This window comes from Heterocephalus glaber, unplaced genomic scaffold, assembly GCF_053883595.1.
Source record: "Heterocephalus glaber isolate CG9 unplaced genomic scaffold, H.glaber_assembly_v1.0 deba00001226, whole genome shotgun sequence".
Classification (NCBI taxonomy): domain Eukaryota; kingdom Metazoa; phylum Chordata; class Mammalia; order Rodentia; family Bathyergidae; genus Heterocephalus; species Heterocephalus glaber.
Window position 1 is genome coordinate 43,444 of NW_028258219.1, and position 23,757 is coordinate 67,200.

At 58.2% G+C, this 23,757-nt stretch overlaps 1 protein-coding gene across 4 annotated transcripts; it reads left to right on the forward strand.

The window, feature by feature from the left end:
- The first annotated feature begins 18 nt into the window (after nucleotides 1-18).
- Nucleotides 19-23,516, forward strand: Gpr35 (G protein-coupled receptor 35). 4 transcript variants are annotated; one of them, XM_004868442.3, is made up of 3 exons: nucleotides 19-2,963; nucleotides 3,309-3,485; nucleotides 19,375-23,516. In XM_004868442.3, the coding sequence occupies exons 2-3, from the start codon at nucleotides 3,373-3,375 to the stop codon at nucleotides 20,303-20,305; spliced, it is 1,044 nt and encodes a 347-aa protein (XP_004868499.2). In that variant the 5' UTR covers nucleotides 19-2,963; nucleotides 3,309-3,372; the 3' UTR covers nucleotides 20,306-23,516. The 4 variants fall into 4 exon arrangements, with proteins under 4 accessions (XP_004868499.2, XP_004868500.1, XP_087066994.1 ...); XM_004868443.4 differs by lacking the exons at nucleotides 19-2,963; nucleotides 3,309-3,485 and adding an exon at nucleotides 10,702-16,432; XM_087210868.1 differs by lacking the exons at nucleotides 19-2,963; nucleotides 3,309-3,485 and adding an exon at nucleotides 16,474-17,055.
- The last annotated feature ends 241 nt before the right edge of the window (nucleotides 23,517-23,757 follow it).

A 23,757-nucleotide genomic window follows, 5' to 3' on the forward strand; every position in this document is an offset into this window, starting at 1 on the left:
GACCACTGCTGGACTCAGGCCAAGGGCTGTGAGGGCCGGGCCATCAGGACAGGCGCCATTTGGGCGGAGGACCCAGGGCTCCAGACGCACTGTGGGTGCAGCGCCTTTGAGCTGTCTCGGTCCCTGTCTCCCTGCACACAGCCAAGCATGGTCCTGAGAGCTGAGGAGCCTCTCAGGGAGCCAGGGCCAGGGCCAGGTGCCGGGTGGGAGGGTGATGCGAAGCCCCCCCCCGCCCCATTTCTCCCTGCCAGTGCCCCTCAGCGGAGGTGCCAGCCATGCTGTCCTGGGGATGCTCCTGAGTGGCTGCACTTAGGACCGGCTGTGCCCTCCGTCCTCCCCTGTGTGCCCCGGGTTCACACGCCCTCCTGCCCGCCATGAGGGAAGCCGAGCTTCTGTACCCACTCACTTGTCCTGGCCCCAGAGACGTCCCTGCAGGCTGCTGACCAGTCACAGGCGTGGGCTGCACTGATGGAGCCACACACTGAGTGACCCGGGGTAGTTGGAGTCCACCAGGGCCCTCTGGTCAGGAGCAATGATGACACTGGGGCATCCCTCCTGGAGGACACATGAGGCTTTGGGGTCTCGGGCTCCTGAGGCCATGTTTTCCATCCCTAGGACAAAGGTTTGGCCTGGTGGAGTGGGCCCCAGAGGGCCAGCAGACGAGGCAACTGGCGGGTGACTTGCCCCTAGGAGGTTGCATGGGTCCTGTGGGGTTGGGTTAGGGGCCCGTGGCTCACAAGCACCTACGTGTCCTTCCTGGTGTATACCCAGTGTGGAGAGGACCTCGCACCTGATGGGCACTGCTCACTGGCTGTGGTCCTTCCTGGGGGGCCAGCCCCTCTCCGTCTGGGGCTGAGGTGCCGTGTGGGCCAGGACTGGGCTCCCTGTTGGCACAGCTGCTCCTGCCACCCTTGCCTGGCCACCTGGTGGGGCCTGGTTGCTGGGCCCTGCGATGCTCCTGTTGGCCTCCTACAACTCCCCGGGTGCCCCTTGGTGTCCCCATCCTTGCCACTGTGACTCCTGGCTTCTGGTGGACGGAGGTCACCACCTCTTCCGGGTCTGGACCCCACCACCGGGGGCACACCAAGTCGTGTCCTGGTGATGCACACCGCTGGCCAGCGTGCAGGAAGCCAGCACTGATCTGAGGGCTGGAGTGTGACCAGGACTCCTGGGGAGGTCACCTGCAGCTGCTCCCACCCCGTGGGCTTCTGGGCCTGGCCAGAGACCCCTCCTCCTTCCTCCACAGAGGCAGCTGCCGCCCATCTTCTGCAGGCCACTCTGGTCTATGCATCTGGACACCACTTCCAGGCCCTCCAGTGCATCCCTGTCTCCTGGGCACCTTCCAGCCCAACCTGGGAGCAAATTTAGCTGCTGTCTGGGACAGGGCTGCACTGGGGCCAGGGCCTATGTCACCCGCCCAGTGATGTCTGCCAGCGGGCAGCAGGTGGCCCAGATCAAAGCCAGTGCTGCTGCCCTTCTCTGGAAACGTGCTAGGTCGGCATTTGGGGTGAGATGTCTGGTCAGGAAGAGGAGGAGGTGGAGTTCCCAGCCCCCCTGCCAGGGGCTCTGGAGAGTCCACGGCCTGCTGAAAGACTCCATGGGGCTGGGGAGCCTGGCCTTTAGGCCCCACCCAACAGTGTGGACGCCGGGAAGACACAGGACCTGGGCACGTGGTTCTCACCCCCTGCCCCCCTTGGCAGCATCCCCTTGCCCTTGGCCTGATGGCCGACACGTGGGAGCCCGGCTGTGCCCTCTGGCTCCTGGGAGACGAGCAGGCGCCAGCCATAGGCTGTGCTGGATGCCATTTCCCTCCCAGCCTGCAGAGGGCTAGAGGCCATCCAGGTCCCCGCGTCCCCACCCAGCCTGGGACTCCAGGGTTGCTGCCCCTTGCCAGGCACTGCCAGTAGCCGGGCTCCTCCTGGGCCTGCAGGGGGTGCACTTGAGCCGTGCCTCCACGTCCCTCGCCAGGGCTGTCCCAGCTCTTTGAGCCTGTCTGCCTGTACCCAGCAGCTCCCATTCCCAGTGTGTGCTGGGCAGCTGTTGATGTCCTTGAAGGAGGAAGTAAAGCATTTCCTCACCTGGACCCCCACTCCCAACCGCTGTACACATACACACTGGGTGGCTCATAAGCAAGCATTGTGCCCTCCGCCCTGGAGGCTGGGCATCCAAGACCCGGGAGCTGGGGACTGTCCCAGAGGGTGGTATCCTGGCTGTCTGCTGTCTCCTCACATGGTAGGTGGAGGAGGGAGCTCTCTGGGGTCCCTTTTCTTTTTTGTTTTGTTTTTTTTTGGTACCGGGGATTGAACTCGGGACCCTGTGCTTGTGAGGCAGGTGGCGGAACCACTGAGCTAAATCCCTGGCCCTGGGGTCCCTTTTAGAAGGACACAAAACCCACCAAGAGCTCTCGTGTGGCCACAGCGCCACCTCCTCAAACCATCTCCTTGGGGTGAAGGTTCCAGTTCAGGGGACGCAGACACTCCGTCCCAGCAGTGGCCCACCTTCCACACTCCGTCCCTCCAACAGTGCACAGGGTCCCCAGTGGTCTGTGCCGCTCTTCCAACCCAGCGCTGCCCTGAGAAACGCGAAGCTGGTGACTGTCTCCAAGCCCCTGCCCTGGCAAGGCACCCAGCACTTTGCAGAAGCCTGGAGGGCAGCCTGGCCTTTCCATGGGGTCAGGGCTGTGTCCAGGTCCCGGGCCAGGCGGGGTCCCCAGTGACCGACCCTGCTGAGCGTGCAGTGTGCGGTACAGAGTCGGTGGCAGGAAGTGGCGGGCGGCCAGGCAGTTCCGGCTGGGCAGGTTGGGCATGTGTGGCATCACCTGCTTCCTGCAGACTTTGGCCGGCTCCACTGCGCCTCCCAGTGCTACTTCCTGCTCTGTGGAGCCTGGCTCTTCGTCCCCTCTCTCCGTCCTCGGTGGCCCCCATCCCAGGACAAGCTGAGCCTTAGAGGCGAGAGCTTCTGGGGTGAGTATCAATCCTGTGCCCTGAGAGCAGGGGGTCCTGGGGGGCCTGGACAGGGTGGGGCACCGTGGGCAGGAGGCGGGGCTGGTGGGGTGCCCTGGCGGGCCAAGCACTCGGGTGGTGATTCTCTCCCTGGGCATTATCCCTCCCAGGGTCCCACGGGTGCCTCGCTGGGTTTTCCCGGGAGGTTCTCCTCCATTATTCACAGAGCCCTGTGCCGTGGGCCAGGAAGCCAGCTGCCAGGGCAGGAGCAGGTCACCGTCCCCAGGACTTCCCAGACCCAGGCAGGTGTGCTGTCCGGGCCCTGGCACTGTTGCCAGGTGACTTGGGCTTGTCCTCACCCTCCAGGCCCAGCGGGGACTAAGCATGAGGGACACTCGGGTCGGTCCCCATCATCACCCACCATCCCGTCATGGTGAAGACCCTTGGACTGCCTGTGCCCGGGGCAGGCCTGCCACCCGTAGCTGTGAGGTGGCCGAGACTCCCGCTGCCCCTGTGGTGGCATGCAGGACAGTCTACACACAGGTAATCCAGAGGTGGGGCACCCTTGAGGATGGATGGAGATGCCTGCCAGTAGTGCAGGCTGAAGCGCTGGCCGGGGGCCGGTGCCCGTCAGGGGCGGGGTCCTTAGCTTCTGGTGACCAGGAGCCATGCATGCGTGTGTTTCCCGTCTCTGTGGCCATGGTGTGGAGAAGCGGGGAGGGAGGCGGAGACTCGAGAGCCCGACCTGGGGCGCAGGGCTCAGGGTTGGCAGTAGGAGGATGGCTCCCCACTTTGCATTTATTCTTTCTAAGTTTCTCTTGGCAGTATCTCGTGGCTGTAAGAATACACACTGTCAATGCTTGTAGATGGTGTTATATTTTTAGTTTTATTTTCCAAGTGATTGTTGCTAGCACACTGAAATGTATGGTTCGAGCTATCATCTAGTATCCTATAATTTTGCTGAATAATGTATTAGTTTATAGTCTCTTCTTGCTTTTTTTTTCCTGGTCAATTCTGTAGGATTTTCTACTGTACAACTAGATCACAGGTGACAATATTTTTACTTCTCCCTTCCTAGCTGTATTTTTTTCCCTTCTAGCATTAAAATGAATCTTACATTCCTGGGCTACTTGTTGATGATATATTATTGGATTTACATATTGCTAAATTTAATTTGTTAGTATTTTATTAAGCATTTTCATGTTTCTGCATGGGTGATATTTGTTTTCTTTTCTTGTAACATCTTTGTCCTGGTTTTGGTATGATAGTAAAGCTTGCCTTTAAAAAAATGAGGTAGGAAATATTTCTCTTTTTATTTTCTGAAAGTGGTTAAGATTAGTATTATTTGGGCCATGGATGTAGCTCAGTGGCACCATGCCTGCCTCTCAAGCACAAGGTCGTGAGTTCAGTCCCTGGTACCAGAAAAAAAAATTGATACTGTTTTATCCTTACACATACAGTGAAGCTCACCGGTGACACTATCAAGGCAAGGTATTTTCTTTGTAGAAATCTTCAACTATGAATCAACTGTAATAGATACATGCCTTTCAAATCTTGTATTTTTTGTACCAATCTGGCAAGCTGTGGCTTTCAAGAAATTCATCCATTTCATCTAAGGTGTCAAATATATTTTTATAATTATTAATGATATTTCTTTGTTATTCTAATGTAGTTGGGAATAAAATCTTTCTTCATTCCTCATATTAATAATTGATGCATTTCTGATTGATCAATCTAGCCTATTATCAATTTGTCAATCTTTTCAAATAACTATCATTTTAAAATTTTTTGCTATCTTTTTCTACTATAAATTTCCACTCTTTATCCTTTCCTTTCTTCTACTGTTGTTTTTCTAGCTTTCTTTTTTTCTTCTTCTGTTTTGCTTCTGTATTTGTCTTCTTGAGACAGGGCCTTACTATGTAGTTTAGGCTGGCTTTGCACTCACTATGTAGGCTAAGCAGGGCTCCAACTGATGGTGAGCATCCTGCCTCAGCCTCCGAAGTGCTGGGATTACAGGTGAGCACCATCATACCCGAGCTCTCGAAGTGAAATCTTAGATCAATGATTATAGATCTTTCTTCTTTCCTAAAATAAATACCGAAGGCTACAAATTTTCCTCTACACATGGCATTAGTTTTCTCTCACGAAGATTGTTTTTTATTATCATTTAGTTCAAACTATTTTTAACATCTCTTTGATTATTTGATATTTGAGTTATTTATGAGTATGCTGTTTACTTTGAAAATATTTGGGTATTCTTTAGAGGGCTTATATCTCTTTGTTATTGTTTTCCAATTAAGTCCTGCCATGCTGAGACTTGTCCTGTGGCCTAGCGTGTCATCTACTCTGGAGAATGCTCAGTGTTTTCTGGAAAATGTTGTCTGTTTTGCTGTTTTCAGTGTGGGGCCCTGTGAATCTCAGTTATTGGTGTTGTTGAGTCTAATATGCCCTCATAACTGTCTGCTTGTTTTGTGAGTTACTGTGAGGCGAAGTGTCATGGTAACTCATAATTGTGAGTCTCTCTCCTAGTTCCGTTTGCTTCATTTAAAAAAATTTCTATAATCAAGTATATTTACTTGTAGAAGTGTTAGTTATCTTTCTTTTCTAGGTGCTAGGGATCGAAGCCAAGGCCTTTGCGTTGAGTTACATCCCCAGTCCTCTTTACTTTGTGAAAGACTCCCACTAATTGCTAAGTTACCTTGCCTGGGTGGGAACTTGTGATCTTCCTGCCTGAGCCTCTAAGTGCTTGCTTCGAAAGCCTGCGCCGCCACACCCAGCTGAGAACTGTCAGGTATATTAATGAATTGATTCTTTTGTCATTACAAAATATCCCTTTTCTGATGAGGATTTAGCTCAGTGGCTCTGGCGCCTGTCTCGCAAGCGCAAGGTCCTGAGTTTGATCCCTGATACTGGAATAAATAAATAATCCCTTTTCTTATGATTACTGCTTGCATTTTATAACTTTTTGTGTGTGTGTGTGTGTGGTACTGGGAATTGAACCCTGGGCCTCACACCATGCTAGGCCAGTACTCTACCACTGAGCTACATCTACCCTCAGTTCTTTTTATTTTTATTTTGAGACAGTCTCGCTAAGCTGTCCAGGCTGAGCTCCAACTTGTAAGCCTCCTGCCCCAGCCTCCTGAGTCACTGGGATTATATATAGTGGCATGTGCCACTATGCCTGGCTCTAACTTTTCTTTAGATTTCAAGTATGTATCAGGTAGATGGCATATTGTCATTCCTGACCTTTAAATCCAACTTGATAATCTTTGTCTTTTTCTTGGGTCATTTATACCCTTTACATTTAATGTAATGATTGATATAATTAGGGTTTACATCTACCATCTTGCTGTTTTCTATGCATCTCTGTTCTATGTACTCCTCATTTTCTCCTGTCTTCTTTTACATTGTTTTATATTTAGTTTATCTTCTCTATTGACTTATTTACTGTGCTGCTTTGTTTTATCTTTTCAATGGTTGCTCTCCGTGATGGTGAACCTTTCAGAAACTGAGTGTCCCAGCTGCAACCCAGTACCCACTTACTTAGCACAAAGTGCCAACACTGCAATTAAGCCTGAAGACTGAGGTTTTAGTTTAGAAAAACCAACTCATACAATTTGTGATGTCATTGCAGAGAGGGCTGTGCGTGCCTGCTGTGGCACATGTGCCATAGGTTCACCCCCACTGCTGGGGTGACTCACTGATGTTTGGTTGGAAGTGGGGATGGGATTCAAGAATGACATTCAGTATCCGTCCTGGACAATCCCAAGGTCATGCTCTGAGAGGGGGAGCCTTGAAGGAAGATTTGATCTGGGGTGATGAAGTGGTCAGTCTGGGACCATAGATGCTTCTGAGGTGTCCGAGAGAGGACAGCCAGTAGGCAGGTCCATTCACGGTCCAGCGCTCACCCTAGAGGCCTGGGCTGGGGCTAGCAGTTTGGGGTCACAGCCACAGGGGTGTCTAAGTCACTTCCCCATCCCTGGGGCACAGCACCCAACACCCGCAGAAACACCCTGGAGGGCAGCCGGGGAGAGGAGAGCACGCATGGTGAAGGGAGGGCGGGAGACCCCTCCAGATGAGGTCCCCCTCCAGCAGCACGCTCAGCTGCCGGCCACCGGTGAGCACAGCATCCCACGGCCAGTCACCGCCTGAGAGCCCCGCCGCCTCCTCTGCTTCTGCAGGTTTCGGGGCATCGGTGACAGTGGGACAGTGCTCCCTGAGAGTGGTGAGGGACGGAGCCTGATGAAGCCCAGCATTGCAGGGACCCACAAGGACCACAGTCGGGTGTGGGAAGAGAGGCCGGAGAGGAAAGAGCAAAACAGGGTGACTGTGTGTCAGAGGCCACAAAAGGAAGTGGCCTCTGTAGTGTGAGAAGATCTCAGGGCAAGTGGCCAGGGAATGTCAGAGATCACCTTAAGTTCTGTCCTTCACCTTATGGTGGAGAAGTGTTTGTTTATACCCACTCAGCGTCTCGTTAAAACGGTTTATAAACAGAACCACGGACTCGCTGCTGGCAGGTAGAAGGAGGTGATGTCTCTGCCAGGTATGCGCTGGGGTCCGGCAGCTGGGGGTCCAGGGATCCTTGGGGGAGACATGTTGCTGGGCTGATCATGGTGGGATCCAGATTTCTGCAGGCCGAGCACTGAGGGGCTTTGAGCACAGCGACCCTGTGAGAGGGGCACCTCTTCAGGGGAACCACAGAGACTTGCTGGGCCTCGGTGCTGGGGACGTCCAGAGAGTGAGGCCAGAGGGCCAGCTGGTCCAGTGGCCACAGGTGGAGCCCACACCAGGAAGGTGTAAGTCCTGCTGAGGGTGCTCAGGGCAGGGTTTCTAGGCTTGGCCACTCCCAGGGCCACGTACAGGGTCCTTCCCGGGTGCTGTCAGCTGTGGATCTGCACAGTCACGTGGCCTGACCACCGTGCCTCCCGTTCAGCTTCCTAGAACTCTCCCCCAACACACACATCTGAGCTGCAGGGGAGGGGCAGGAAGCTGCACACAGTTCAGGGGCTGCTGCAGAAGTAAAACCCGGAGACAAGCAAGGGGGAGGGGGTGGAGGGATGGTGCTGCTGCCCAGAGAGCCAGCAGCCTGGAGGATGGACAGTTAGGGAGGAGAAGCAGAGGCTGGGCATGCCGTGAGCGTGAGCAGTTACATCAGTGGGGGCTGTGTGTGTGTGGGAAAGGGTCCTGCATGCCTTAGGGTTAGGGTTAGGGTTAGGGTTAGAATTAGAATGAGTAAGCGCCAGGCAAACAAAAGCCCATTTCCTGAAGACTGGGATCTCACCCCACTTATCTCTAAGCCTAACCCCGACCCAACCTGACCCTGACTCCACCCTCACTCCAGCCTGGCCCTCACTCCAGCCTCAGAGGCTCTTACATGGATTTCTCTCCCTGCCTGGCTCCTGCCACACCCCAGTTCTGCAGACCATCGTGGCTGCCTGGACTGGTGCAGTCCTTCCGACCCTGTCCTCGGGACTTCCCAGCCCTGGCCCCTGTTCCCACCTGTGCAGCACGGGGCTGGAGCTGGATGCAGACTGGCACCACCTGAGCTGGCGGAGGGCCTGGGCTCCTAGTTCTGAGGAGCCCTCTGCCCCAGGTCTCCCAGGCACTGGAGGCTCCCGGCTCAGCTGGGTCCTCCTGGAGTTGGACCAGGTGGAAGCAAGGGGAATGGCGCCTCCACCCTCCTGGCTCGGACTGGCCAGAGCTGCCTCTCCCCCAGGCATGTGCATGTGTGCACCTTGCACGTGCACATATGTGTGTATATATACTATACACATGCATGCAGGTGTATGTGTCCAGGTGTGTGTGCATGCATGCCTGTGCATACATGTGCGTATGTGTCTGCATGTGTGTGCACATGCATGTAAATGTGTCTAGGTGTGTAGCATGTACATGTGTGTATAGCATGTATGTGCATGTATAGATGTGCCTACATGTGTGCTTATGTGTATATGCATGCTGTGCATGTGCATGTTTGCAATGTGCATCTGCTCACACATGCAGCTATGCGTGCATATACATATATGTGCACACAAATGCATGTGCACAGGTATGTGCGGATGGGTGCATGTGTTTCTGGGTACACATGTGTATGTGTGTGTGCACGTTATGTGGGTGCTTGTACCTGTGTGTGTACAAGTGGAGGAGGCCACTTTTCACCTGCCACACCAGACCAGTCAGGCCAAGTGCCGTTCTCCAGCAGCACCTGCCGCTGCAGCTCCCAGACCCCTGGTGCCTGTTCCTCCTTAGACACTGACCCCCAGCCCCGTGAGGCCATCGTCAGCACCACCACAGGATTGAGAACAAGCCAGTGTGCTTCCCACATGTACTATGGGTGTGTAGTGGGCCGTTTGGCCATCCTGGCTTTTACTTCAGAAATTTCAGATGCATGCAAATAGAGCGTATGGAACCCACGAGCCCGCTGCCCGACAGCAGCATGACCGTGAGGACCAGAGTTGCTTCCTACCCTCCATCGATTCACCCATGTTTTGAAATAAATGCCAGGCATCATGTCCTTGAACCCACAGAACAGCAGTATGAACAAGGTGACTTAAGGACTTTTAATACAGGGCCACTGTTACACCCTCTATCCAAGAGGACTGCCCCCGGCTGCCTCGCAGCAGGGGAGAAAGACTGGGCTCCGTTCCCATCTTACATTAAAAAAACAACTTCCTTGATTGAACTGGGGCCGGAGGTGTGGGCTCCAGGCCAGGACCCCGTGAGTGATCTTTCAGGCCCAACCGCAGGCCGCTGACTAAGTCCCTGGCCCATCTGCTGCTTCCTTTTTCTTGTGTCCTGCCCTGTGCTGTGCCCTTCCCTCCACATGACCCGGCGCTCACCCTGGACATCAGCCTTCCCCTGCCCACGAGTCTCCCTCCCTGCAGTCAGCTCTAGATGCTGAGCAGTCCAGGGTGGCTTTTGTTCTCGGTGAGACTGCACCCTAAGTGGAGCAGACTGGCCATCTCTGTCTGATGCCAGCAGCTGCCGAGGATCATCCACAGGGCTGCAGCCTCTAGGAGGGGCCAGCATCCCTGCTGCCTGGGGTGCACCCAATCCCCATTGCTGGAGGATAAACACATAGAATAAGGCAAACAAATGAAAAACAGACACACACCTGTCATCCCGGCACTCTAGAGGCTGAGGCAGGAGAATCCAAAATTGGAGCCCAGCCTGGGTTACCTAGCGACTTAGCAAGACCCCGTTGCCAAATAAAAATTAAATGAGGGCTAGGGGTATAGCTCAGTGCAAAGGCCCCGGGTTCAGTCCCCAATACCTAAAAATAATTGGAGGTGGCAATGGGAAACATAACAGACAATGCATGACTAATACAACAGATAACTAATCCTAGTGCTGGCTTCACTGATGCAGTACTGTATGCAAAATCATGATTTTCTGATGCCACCTCTCCACAGCATTTGTGGGCCAAGATGCATGTTAGAGGGGCTCCACTAGCTGTCAGGCCATGTGGAGGTAGGGTTGTGTGGAAAAGTAGAGTAAATGCTTGATTCTTTCCTTTTATTTACTCGTTTCTAAAATCACAGGCTGTTTTCTTAGCATCTTCCACATGAATAATGCCTTTTAAAAGCGTAATTAGAAAGTCACGGAGTCAAGTTTATGCTCCAGTTTGGGAAATGTGCTTTTGCTGCTCCGTCCAGTCCCCACCCAGCAGCCACCTGGAGGAGGGGACGCCCCCCCCCCCCCCCCCCCGCTCTCATCCCTGTGGTTACCGCCTTGTGCTCCAGCAGGAAAAGGCACCGAGCTCGCCCACACCCTCCCACCCAACCCCGTGGGCCATGGGCTGACAGGAGGCCGCTCAGGCTCGTCAACGGTTCAGTCCTGACGCTGGGCAGACCTGAGAAGCATCTCTGCTTTAAGGCACGTTCTAAATCCAAACTGACCCTTTCTATTCAAATTCAGACCTGCGTAGCTTTCACTTAACTTCCGTAATATGCTGCACCTTCTTTATCCCATACCAAAACACTCAAAGTACTCAATAGAACCATCCAACGTTTTGTCCTAAAATACACACAATATTAAAGTAACAGTACCAGCACTACCACCGATGGTATGATTACTGAAAACAGTTTGAGATTTGTTAAATGTAGGTTTAAATTTTCCCTTTAAAATGCCTCTGCGTATCTCTGTATTTACAGTGGACCCTCAAGTTAGAACCAGCCTGACATACAGGCAGCTTGGGCCCATAAATGGTGTGGGGAGGTGGGATTAGAATTTCAGTTTTAACTTATGACCAAAGTCTTGAGTTATGACTGAATGCCGGCCGCTTGTGCTTCCAGGTGGTCTCAGATATAGATCTAACCCTTACAGAGTTCTGGACAGAACATGACAGCGTCCTCTCCTGTGTGGGGTTCACTGAGAAATCCTGGGCCAGGATCTCTCTAAGGACACTGAGATCTGCCTGTGTACAGAAGAGAGACTTTGAGGGCTGTAGAGGAGCCTGAGCCCTCACTGACCAACCTAAGTTACAGCCAGCCCTCGGGAATGAATTGAGTTCATAAGTCAAGGATCCACTATATATCTGTGAGATGTGGTCAAAATATATAGTGAATGTTACATTAAAATTTTTTTCCTACACTAAAAAATATATTAGAGCCAGGTGTGGTGGCACTTGCCTATAATCCCAGCACTGGGGAGGCTGAGGCAGGAGGATTACCATGAGTTTGAGGCCAGCCTAGGCTACATAGCAAAACCCTGACTCAGAAAACACAATGAGTTATTTTTCTGTATTAGTGTAAAAGACATATTGCCATTAATCCTCCTCAAAATCTGCCCTTTGCTTTGAACACACTTATCTCATCAGCCTTGCCACTTTTTGAAGCAGTTCTGGAAATCCTTTTTCATGAGTGACTTTACGAGGTGTGGTCAAAAATACAGTGAATGTTGCCGAGCACCGTGCAACAGAAAGGCAGCTCGTACAAACATTGCGCTGTGTCCTCATCCACCTCATTCACTGGACCTGGCACTGTGTGACCTCTGCCTCTTCCCTAAAGTCAAAATGACCACGAAAGGGAAACGTTTTGAATGGATTCAGGACATCGAGGCAGCCAGAACAGTGCAACTAAAAACACTGATGAGAGAGGACTCCAGCTGGGGATTTAGCGCAGTGGTTCCGGTGCCTGCCTCAAAGTTCAAGGTCCCGAGTTCAATCCCTGGTACCAAAAAGAGAGAGAGAGAGAGAGAGAGAGAGAGAGAGAGAGAGAGAGAGGACTCCAGAGCTGCTTCAGAAAGTGGCAAAAAACGATGGGCTAAGTGTTGTAATTTTTGGAAGAAGGCTAATATAAAACCCAAATAAGAGTGTGAGAGGGTTATATTATCACTTGAAAATGCAAATCAGCTAGATTCATGTTGTTTTCAATGTTATGAATTCTTCTTAAAACTTAATTTGGTAGTTACACAAACATTTACATAGTTCTAAAGCCAGACCTACACAGCACAGCATATGCCCCGAAGCCTGGCTCCCCTCCAGCCGGTCTCCTGTGGTAACAATCTAATCCCACACAAGTCTTGTGGCTTGTTTTTGTGGGCACCCCCTCCTCCCACCTCTGTCCCATTTTAAACCTTAGGGAGCCCAGGGCGTGGGCGGTGCCTTCTCTCTTAGCTCTCAGACTCCTGGGCCGACGCCCAGCCCACAAGCAGAAATGCGAGTCCTGGAATTGGCGCGTCTTCGTCTTCGTAGCTGCAGCGAGCCTCTCCTGTCTTCCACACGCCACTCACAGCGCCTTGGTTCCCACCTCTGTGAACTACGGGCTCCCACGTCTGCCAGCGGGCGTCTAGCCCGGCCCAAAGGAAGTGTCTCTGAGGGCTGGTGCGCTGGTGCGGGAGGAAGGGACCCAGGGAGAGCCTTGGCCCCTCGTCTGTTCAGAGAGCGGAGGACCCTGCCGCCGGGTGTCCTGGGCGCTGCTCACTGCACCCTGGTGCTCACCCTGGTGTCCCCCAGCCGGCCACGCGGGGGCCGCCGTCCCCTGTGGCCAGTGGGGAGTCCCTCATGGAGAGGCCTCCAGAAGTACTCTGCGGCCTCAGATGCCGAGAGTCGGGGACAGGAGGGGCCACAGCCCTGCCGCCAGACTCCCCCGGGGAGCAGGGCCTCCCCTCAGGCTGGGGGCCTGTGCGGCCTGGAGCTGCCCTCTAGGCCGGACGCCTGGCAGCGGGAGGGGCCGTGGCCTGGGACAGGGTGAGCTTGGTAGGGGCATCGCCCGGGATGGGGCAGCGCTGGGAGGCAGCTGGGAAGGTTCAGAGTTGCCCAGGGCTGAGTGAGCCATGAGGAAGATGGGAGCCAAGGGCACACTGGGCACAAGGGTGCTCAGAGGAGGCCTGTGGGCCCCACAGTGGGAGAGCTAGCGCAGGGGTGGTGCCCTCTTAGAGCTCCATTGGTTCCCTCGGGCCCCTCCACAGCTCTGCACCTCTTCCTCAGCCCTTAGGACCCCTCCAGGATTCCCTCAGGACCTCTTGGATCCCCTTGCATCCTGGCCACCCCACCCCACCTCTGCCGTGACCACTTCCTCTAGAGGCCTCTCCAAACCCCAGCCTCCTCAGTCTGCCAGGTGAACCCACCCTGTCAGTCGTGCATGTGTGTGCATTTCCGGCTGGCTACTTCCCCGTCACCCTGCCCCAGGAACCTGCTGCTCCTCAGCTCTGCCTTTCACTGCCCTGAAGAAACCGTTCCCAGGCAGGGGCCACACTTCTCCCAGGGATCTGGCTCCACTGCTCCTTAGCCCAGCGCCCTGCAGAAGGGACTGGGAGCAGGAGTGGAGGGGCAGAAGCAACCAGGAGAGAGGCTCGGCTTGGGGAATGTCCAGGCAGGACCCCCTCAGAGTCTGGGGGTCGCAGTGACAGGACACAGCAGAGCCAGGCGTGAGCAGCAGCCTCAGCACCCCTCCTGGGGGAGAGGTCGGGTCAGAGCAGAGGGCTCCGGCTGGCAGAGAACCCTCATGGTGGGGCTGTGCTGAGGAGGCTCGGGGTCGAGTGCGTGAGTGGAGTGGGAGGCCTCCCACCTGCTGGTGCCTCACTTCCCGGGGCACTGTGGGACCAGTGCTGCCTTGAGGAGGCCATGGCTGTGAGGTGGAAGGGCCTGGTGCAGGAGACTGAGGCGCAGGCTGCCGAGCAGATCCCCTGCCCCTGCGCCTGCCCCAAGTGGGCCCTGGCCCCAGCATCAGCACAGCGATGCCAGAGGCGGGGAGCAGGCTGCGGGGAGGGGTACTCCCCAGAGGTCAGCACTTCCAGGTCTGGCTCTCAGAAGAGGGGAACCGAAAGTCTGAAGAGAACAGGAAGCGGGTCACATCCTCAGTGCCCGGAGGCCCTGCTGTCACACCTTCCCCCGGGGCAGGGTCTCAGGTGGCCAAATGGGGCACTGGCCACGATAAACAACACTTGGCGCTTTATCTTCGCAAAGCTCCATGCTAGTTAAAGTGCCAGGGTTTTAGGAAAGGCAGGGTCAGACTCGCTGACTCAAGTGGCCTCAGGCATCAGAGGCAGCATAGTGCCCCAAGGCCTCGGGCTGGGGCCCAGGACCCGGTCTGTAGGGCCCGGCGCCCAGGCCCTCCGCTGGGCCTCCCCAGGTCCTCTGCTCTTCCGGGTCCCGAGTTCTGAGTTCCCAAAGCTCTGCGTTCTTGAGCAACCCAGGCAGCCAGGGCCTCGGCCGAGGGCGGGGGCAGCAAAGAGGGCAGGATCCCACAGCGGGGGTTTCCTGGGCCCCCTGGAGCAGCCTCCATGGGTGACTCAGTTTCCACAGACAGCCGTCTATGTGGTGCTGCAATGCCGATGTCCAACAGCCCAGCACCCTTGGCCCACCCTGCCCAGTGCTTTGGAGAGAAGAGGGGACAGGAAGGGAAAGGGGTTTCCCGCAGACCCGCTTGGGCACACAGAGCCAGGAGGGAGCAGCCTGCTGAGACCAGCTGGGGCTGGGTGGGTGGGCCGGCTGTGGAGAGGCTGGCGGAGGGCCGGCTCTGCAGAGCACAGCGAGGGTGGCAGTCAGAGCCCTCAGCTTTCCCTGTCCCCAGAGCACCCGTGGGTGGGCTGACGCCCTCCAGGGCCTGCTGGGTCTCAGACTGGGCGACTCGAGAGAATGAGATGCCTCTCCTGGCTCCTGCCTGGGGGCTGTAGGCTCTGACCCCTCTGTCTGACAAACAGCCCAAACACAGGCTAATGTCACTCCAGATGTCCCTCTTCTGTGCCTGTCGTAGTCACTCTGCTCATTGCTGGGACAAGATACCAACTCCTGCCACGGAGAGGAGGTTTATTTTGGCTCACGGTTTAGAAGTTCCAGTCCTTCCGTGGTCAGTGGAAGGGCCTGGGCAAGGAGAGCTGCTAACGCCACGGCCAGCAGGAAGCAGAGAGAGGGCGGGTCTGAGGAGGGATATGCCCGGTGGAGGACATCGGAGCAGGGGGCAGAGTGCTGGGCAGGCCCCTCTCACAGGCCGCAGGGCTCCAGCCAGCCCGGGTGTCCCGTCCACTGCATGCAGCTTTCCGCCCTGCCACAGGGGGCTGAACACGGGGCACCACTGCCTGCAGTCTAGCCTACAGTGAAGGTGGTGGGGTGGGGATGGGACCCTGGCAGCACCCAGAGGCCGGGCTCCGAGGCCAGGAGAGGCAGGGTGGGCGGCACCTCCCTGCCACGGAGCACTGCAGCCCAGGGAGGGGCCCCATGACCTGGCCTTGGGACCTGGGTCTGGAGGGACAGCCAGCAAGTGTAGGCTGGGCCTGGGGTGCCGGGTCAGGAAGGAGAGGGAGCCAAGGGCTCCTTGGGGCTCTGTCCCGGAAGCTGGGCCTGAGGGCCAGGGGGGAGTGCTGGTCTCAGACCTGACACCCGCTGTGCCACTGGGGCCCCCGCCTCCTTCTCTGGGCCCCCTCTGGTTTCCACGTGGCTCTGTGGAGTGGGGAGGGGTGAGACTGCGGATCTCCCTAGAGAGGCCCTGGGGCAGGGGCTGGGCCGGGTCTGAGGAGAGCGTCCCCCAGCCGGCCAGGGTTGGGGTGCTCTGGGCTGGGTGCTCTGGCCAGGCTTCTGGAGAGGTGACCTTGGGTCACAGAGGGCAGGAGGGGCTGCCCTGGCTGGGGTCTGTCCCCACGTGAGCCTGGCCCAGTGCTCTGCTGCCCCTGGCAGGAAGGGGTGTGGGGCAGCCACTTCGGACCACAGATGGGGGCAGAGGGCAGGACTGAGCCAGGCGGCAGGCTCTCTGCACCGAGCCTCTGGGAGGGGAGCCTGTGAGGGCGGAGCTGCACGCCCTGGCTCTGCCTCCTCCCAGGCTGTTCGCCACCCCACAGCTCAGCTGAGATGCTGGAGCCTGAGGGTGTGTGTGTGTGCTGTGCTCCATTTCCGTCCTGGAGCCAAACCCCCAGCCTGCCCCCCCCCCCCCGCCCACCGACATCAAGGAGGGGCACAGCCTGGGGGCTGGCCAAGCCCACTCTGCCCCCTTGCCCCAGGAGGCAGCACAGCTGAGCAGGGTCAGACTGCTCAGCCTGGAGGCCACTGATGACAGCAGGTGAGTGCCGGGCGTGGCTGGGGCCAGGGACGGGGGTGGGGTCTCAACCAGTGAGACTGGGCCTGGGGCTCTGCCGGGGTCCCTCAGGGCTGGCCAGGCTATCCGGGATCCCCCAGAATGGGTTGGGGTTCTGCAGGGGACCTGGATCCTTGGGGTAGACTTGGAGGAACCGGCGGAACATGCACCAGCTGGACAATCGTGCCGCCCTGAGAGGGCTGGGGCGGCTCAAGGAGTCTCTCAGGGCCTGGGTGCCCACCCTATTCGGACCTGAGCTCTGAGCATGGCGACTGAGGGCTGACCCTTGATTCAAGCAGCAGCCCTTGAGAGCCACGTTTTGGTCCGGGGCCCTGAGGGCGTCTGCATGGGGGCCGTGTTGGAACATCCTTGTCGGAGGGCACTGCGATGCCCAAGCTCCAGGGCTCTGTCCCACTCTGCCCCCGTGGCTGGCCAGTGGGCGGGGTCCTCAGGCTGGGCCCAGGCCAGACAAGCCCCAAGGCTGCAGTGGGGTAAGCCTCCGCCCGTGGCCACAGGCTTCTGTCCTGGAAGGGCAGCACCCAGCCGAAGGGCAGCTTTCAGCTTCCGGTATGTGCAGTGAGCAGCACTGGAGGAAGACAGCCCCAGAGGTGCGGTGCTGAATCCCTTACCCTGCCTCCCCCACCTGGGCAGGAAGTCACAGGGACCAAAGCCACCATTTCCCCAAACCAGGGTTCCTGACAGCTTCTCCAAATGAGCTGTGAGCGCCCGGGCACTGGCTGTGTGCAGACAGAGGCCGCCCAGTGCCTGCCAGTGGGGACGAGGGCTGCTGGTCCCTGGAACTCGACTCCCTGAGCTCTTGGGACCCACCCTGAAGGGAGAAGGCCAGAGCCAACCTGGACCTTGAACTCTTCCAGAGTGTTTGTTCCCCTCTACAGTCCAGTGTTTGTTTTGTTCTGAGTGGGAACCCTGGGAGTCAGGGTTAGACTTTTTAACCTCCCCAAGAAGCCCTGGGCCATGCTGAAGTGAACCCGAGTCACAAGCTTGAGTGAGTGACAGGAGCCCAGGGCTTCTCCCCTCCCGGCGTGCTGGGGTTAGCACCCCAGCCGGGGGGGCCCCTCCCAGGCCAGGGAAGTCTTCAGGTGGAGAGGGGGTGCTGGGGGCATGGGAGCGCCCCGCAAAGAACCAGGGCCCAGAACCAAGGCCTGTCCTGCCCTCCAGCAGCCTGAGGCGCTGCCTTGGCATTCTTTCCATTTCATTTTGGTTTTGTGGTACTGGGGTTTGAACCCCGGGCCTTGCCCCTGCTGGGCAAGCGCTCTGCCACTGAGCCCCAGCCCCAGCTCCTACAGGCTTCTGAGGGCCTCAGACTTTGGGGCCCTGGGGGCAGAGCAGTACGTCAGGAGCAAAAGGCGGAGAGGAGCAAAGGGCATCACAGCAGTCAGTGTCAGGGGGCTGGGGGTCTTCTGAGCCTGGTCTGGTGCAGGGTCCCTCTGAGGGGCCTCAGAACCAGGGTGGCAGAGGAGAGAAAGCAAAATTGTTCCAAAGGAAGGACCCAGAGCCATTAGCGGTGTAGGAGACCACACAGGACTCGCTGGACTTTATGACCCCCAGGCTGGAGTCCATGGAGATGTAGACGAAGGGCACAGGCCCACCACCAGCTCCCCAATGCACAGTGGGCCTGACGTCCCTGGGGGCTCCAGAAGAGGGAACGGTGCTGCCAGCCCCACCCTGGTGATTCTACCTCGGCAATCCCAGGCTTGGGTTTCTTCCCTCTCCTGAACTCCCAGGGCAGAGGAGGAGCTGGGCACAGCTCTGCCAGCCTGAGCCTGGCCTTCCTTGGAGGACCAAGTGCTCTCCCTCCTCTTTGAGCCTCAGAGGGGAACCCAGAAGACCCTGCTCTTCTGAATGCCACTGACTCCCACCTCCTGTGCCCTGGGAGGAACCAAGGGCCCTGTGGTTCGGGGTGCGTGCTGGCTGCCATTCCATGCCAGGACTCAGGCAGTGCTGTGCAGGGGACCCATTCCCAGCTGGCGGAGGAAGGTGTCAGAGTTGGGGTGTCCAGTCTGCTGCCCTGCTGTCAGGCCACCTGGATTGGGTTTGGTGGGCCAGGCTTGGCCCTCCTGCGCCACCTGTGGAGCCTGGGCAGGGCCTTGGGGGGCCGGCGTGGACAAGGAGAGGTGGCATTGGGGTGGACCCCAGCTCTGAGCAGCACGGTCAGGGCTGGAGGGACAGGGACCCTCGTGCTTTGACTGTCGGGAGCACTGTTCCTGAGCCCAGGGTGGACACCCTGGTGCCAGGCATGGGGCTGGGGTGGGATTGATTCAGGCAGGACGTCCAGAGAACAGGCCTGGTGGGGAGGTGCAGACAGGGAGGAAGGAGGCGCTGGAGCCTCCTGGGGAGCAGTCCTGAACCCCAGCCCTGCCGTCCTGGGCCTCCCTGTCAGAGAAAGCCTGGGTGGAGCAGAGCTGGATAGTTCACCGGGACAGGTGGGGGGGGTGGAGGTGCCTGCCCAGCCTCCCCAGGCCCTGTGCAGGGCAGTAGGCGGCCTGGACTCTGCCCTGGGCTGGTTGGGATTCTTAGGCTGGAGGGCACAGCCTCTGGCTCTCTGTCGAGAGCTGCAAGGCCAGAGCTGCAAGGCCGGCTGGAGCTCCTCCAGCTCCAGGGCGTGAAGGCTTCCAGCCTCCCTTCTGCCTGCAGCAGGCAGGCCTGGGAGAGGAGGCTTGGGCACGGAAGTGGATCTGCTCCAGCTCCACAGCCTTGGACTCACTTGGCCTCTCTGAAGGCCTCAGTTTCCCACCCATTCATGCACCAGTTAGCCCTTGAGGGGACGCTGAGCTTTTTACAGTTTCTCTGACTGCTCTGGGGAATTTGGAGTCTGGACAGGGATGGGGCCGGGGTGGGCGGCTTTGGAGCAGGGCTGGGCCCACCCCCAGATGCCTGCTCCCACTGACCTCTCCCCTCTCCCGCAGCCTGGGGACCATGAACGGCACTTGCCAGCCCCCCACCGGGGCATACTCTCTCAGGGTCTTCATCATCTCCTACTCAGCCGTGCTGCTGGTGCTCGGCCTGCTGCTCAACGGCCTGGCACTCTGGGTGTTCTGCCGCCGCATGCCGCAGTGGACGGAGACCCGTGTGTACATGACCAACCTGGCCGTGTCTGACTTCTTCCTGCTCTGCTCCCTGCCCTTCATGCTGCTCTCCCTGAAGGACACGGAGGACACGCTGCAGTGCCGGGTCTCGCAGGCCGTCTACATGGTCAACAGATACATGAGCATCAGCCTGGTCATGGCCATCGCAGTGGACCGCTACTTGGCCGTGAGGCACCCGCTGCGCGCCCGAGGGCTCCGCTCCCTGAGGCAGGCAGTGGCCGTGTGCCTGGGACTCTGGGTCCTGGTGGTCGGCTCCCTGCTGGTCCGCTTGTACCTGGGGCAGCAGGAGGGCGGCTTCTGCTTCCGGAGCTACTCCCGGCACAACTTCAGCTCCACCACCTTCTCACTGGTCGGCTTCTACTTGCCGCTGGCCATCCTGGTCTTCTGCTCCCTGCAGGTGGTGACTGTGCTGGCCCAGAGTCCAGCCACCGAGACAGGCCAGGCTGAGTCCACCCACAAGGCTGCCCGCATGATCTGGGCCAACCTGATCGTGTTCGTTGTCTGTTTCCTGCCACTCCACGTGGTCCTGACGGTGCAGGTTGCCATGAGCCCGAGCTCCTGTGCAGCCCGCCAGGCGTTCAGCCGCGCTCTGTCCATCACCAGCCAGCTCTCCAATGCCAACTGCTGCCTGGATGCCATCTGCTACTACTACATGGCCAAAGAGTTCCAGGAGGCGTCTGTGCTGCCCACGTCCCACAGGAGCCAGGAATCCCAGAGCCTGAGCCTCTCCAAGAGTGCCCTGCCTGTGTGACTGCCAGCTCCTGTGGCCGCAGAGGGCCCAGGGTCAGCCCTCAATTCGCTGGGGCCCATGTGTGGACCCTGGGGACGCTGCACCTGCTCCCCTAGGAAGGGACAGGACGGGGCCACACACCTTCCACCCCAGGAGCTAGCACCCTGGGCACCATGGCGCGCTTTGATGCCCAGCCTTCTGCTCTGGTCCCCTGGGCTGGAATGAAGCTCTCAGCCTAGTTGGTCCTGCAGGCCTGCTGTGGGAATCGGGGAGGGAACGTGTGGGCCCAGAGGGTTGGGGACACCTTCCAGAGGACTCTCTGGGCTGTGCACCTTGGGGCCTCCTCAGGCCCTTTCAGCTCTTGCTGCCTGGGGAGCCAGGGGGACTACAGCCCCGGGAGGACCTTGGTGCGGCCAGGTGGGGCTGGATGACAGTGTGCCCAGTAGTGTCCCCAAGTGGTTTCCTTGTCTGCTCTGCCTCAAGCACAGGGCCGACAGCCACGCTCAGGGGGACGACCAGAGCACCTGAGCCTGCAGTGGGCGCTGCCCTGGGTGGGTCTGTCCTCCCCACTGGACATCCTTGGACTCCATCCCATGTCTCTGCCCTTCCGCGAGGTTGGAGCCTATGCAGTTCTGTGGGGCGGGCCGTGCTCTCAGGCACAAGGCTGATGGTGCCACATGGCCATGCCAGGAGGACCCTGCTTACTTTATGCTTGCTTTGTCAAAGTCCTGCGCCTCTGGATGTGGAGGGACCACCCTCGGTTCTTGTCTTGCACTGGTGGTGGCCTGCAGGAGCTCGCTAGGACAAGCTGACAGTGACTAACACTGCTGCCAACTTCTGCTCCAGCTGAACCCTCGACTTGGGGCAGCCTGAGGCTCCAGGACAAGGGGCTGCACAGCGCCAGTGGGAGCCAGGGTTCATGAGGGAATCAGGCCAGGCAGCAGCCCTGGGCACAGCCCTCACCCCGTCCGCCAGCTCCCGGCCCTCAGCTAAGCAGCGCTTTCAGGGGCTTCGATGCTCCCCGGGGACCAAAACCAGACACAGTGGCTGTGTGCAGTGGAACCCTTCCCCTGGCTCCAAGGCCCTGGGTCCCCTCCCCACGCCACTCATCCTGAGTTTGTCACCTAACCCAGGCGTCCCCAATCCCTGGGCCACCACAGGTATTGGCCTGTGGCCTGTTAGGACCCGGGCCGCACGGGAGGAAGCCTCCATCACTCTAAGCTCCTGGACCCCGCCTCCTTCAGATCAGCAGTGTTAGCTAGACCACAGGGGTGCAGACCCCGCTGTGAACTTTGAACTCTTGGATGGGTTGTGGCTTTGTAGGTGAAGACTCTCATCCTGAAGCTGCCCCAGCCCCTACCCATCCACGGACAAACTGTCTTCCACAAAACAAGGTTGGGCACCCTTGGCCTAACCAGTCTCCACCTGCTCCCCCTGCCCTCTGCTCCTCTGTGGGGACGCACACCTGCTCCTAGCCCTGCTGGGGCCCTAATAGCTGGGGCGCCCGGCACCTCCGCCTGCTGGGTGCACTCACCAACACTTCCAAGGCGCTGCCCACGTGGAACCAGGCCCAGTGCCTCCCCACCCTGGCACCCTGCAGGGGCTCTGCCCTCTGTACCCCAACCACCCAGGCAGTGGGGGGCAGGCATGGGAGGTGCTGTGCCAGCCTTGTGCCCCTCCTCCCTCTGCTGCTCCCCAGCCAGTGACTCTCCCATGCCCTCCAGCAGCACTGCCCACCCGCAGGCAGCTCTGCCCTGTCCGCTCCTGTGTCCCCACCCTGTGCTCCTCACCTGTGCTGCCCCTGCCTTTGGGAGGACCCAGCCTTCCCCGAGCCCACTCTGTGGTTTGGCCAGGGTGCAGCTGAGCAGGTAGTGTCCATGTCACTGATATCCACCTTCCTGACTTTCATTTCTCTTTTTATTTTTTTATTTTTTTGAGATAGGGCCTCGCTATACAGTTCAGGCTGGCCTTGAGCTCACTATGTAGCCCAGGCTGGCAGCCTCCCAAGTGCTGGGATTACAGGAGTGTGCTGCTGCACTTGGCTGGAATCTTCATCTCCAAGTAACAGGGAGTCCACAGGAGGCTCCCACCCGAGGATGAGATTCCTGCCAGGCAGACCAGCTGGACTGGGGCCAGATTTGGAGGTCCAGGGGGACAGGAGAAACCAGGTTGGAGAATTGGCTCAGGCCTACCCAGCAGCAGTGTACACTACAGTGGTAAAGAGCACTGGGCATCATGGTTAACTCCAGCCGGTGGGGATAGCCTGAGGGCCCAGGGTTAAGGATTCTGAGTTCCTGTTCTGGGTGATCCCCCATCCCTGCATGTGCCCATGGGCTGTCCCCGCTGCAGTGGAACAAATAAGAGCAGCAGGAGAGGGAGACTCCACCCTGGGGGCCATGTGGCGAGTCCAGGGCTGTCCAGCAGACCCCTGCCTTGCTGGAGATGCCCTGGGCCCTGCCTGGCCTGGCAGTTACACAGGGAAGTGGGTGGGGTGGGGGCACACTGTGATCCTTGTGACAGGCACATGGGAGCCCAACACTGCCCAGGTGGATGCACCCCGCCCTTGGAGCAGCCCTGCTCCGACCTCAGACAGCAAAGGAAACCCCAGAGCCTTGCCCTGGGGAGAGCCAGCCCACTGGGCCTCCACGCGGGCAGAACCCATGCCCACGTTGTGCCCGGGGCTGTGGGCCCCTGGGAGCTGTTCACTGCCTGACCCTGTGGCCTCCAACTCTCTGCACTCCTGGCCTGGGAATGGAGAAGCGTCCTCCCTTCAGCAGCTCTGCTGCCCCCTGGGGTGTGGCCAGGAAAACTCCAGGCTTTGGCTCCACCCCCAGGCCCACTGCCAGAGCACACCCCAGATTTGGAACCCTAGCACCAGTTGCTAAAGCCTGGAGCCCCAGGGCCAGGGCCAGTGCAGGGGAGCAGGGTCCAGACTCCTCCCACCACGGCTCTGGGCTGTGCCCGGGCTGTGAGGCAAAGCTACAGGGCAGAGCAGGTGCAGGACCTGGTCCCCTGCTTGGCACGGGCAGCGAGGGGCAGGGAGGGCACACTCCCCCATCTCTGACTCTTTCCGGGACTCCCCAAACCGCAGCCTGAGGAGCAAGCAGGGCCTGCTGGGACCCCTGCTCGAGTGGCCTGAGAAACAGCATCACGTGCTTCTGGCTCATGCCCGGAGTGCAGGCCCCAGAGCCTCTGTTTTTGTGACATAGCAGTAAAATATGGGCTATGGTTACCCCCAGTGGTCGCTGTTTCATGGCTGTCGTAGTCACTTCCCTCATTGCTGAGATGAAATACCTGACACCCACCGCGGAGAGGAGAGGGGCTTATTCTGGTTTGCATTTTAGAAGTCTCGGTGCTTGCATGGCCTACAGTGCGGTGGAAGGGCCTGGTGGAGGAGAGCTGCTCGCAGCATGGTGGACGGGAAGCAGGGAGCAAGAAGGACCCAAGGAGGGAGGTGCACCCTTCCAGGCCGC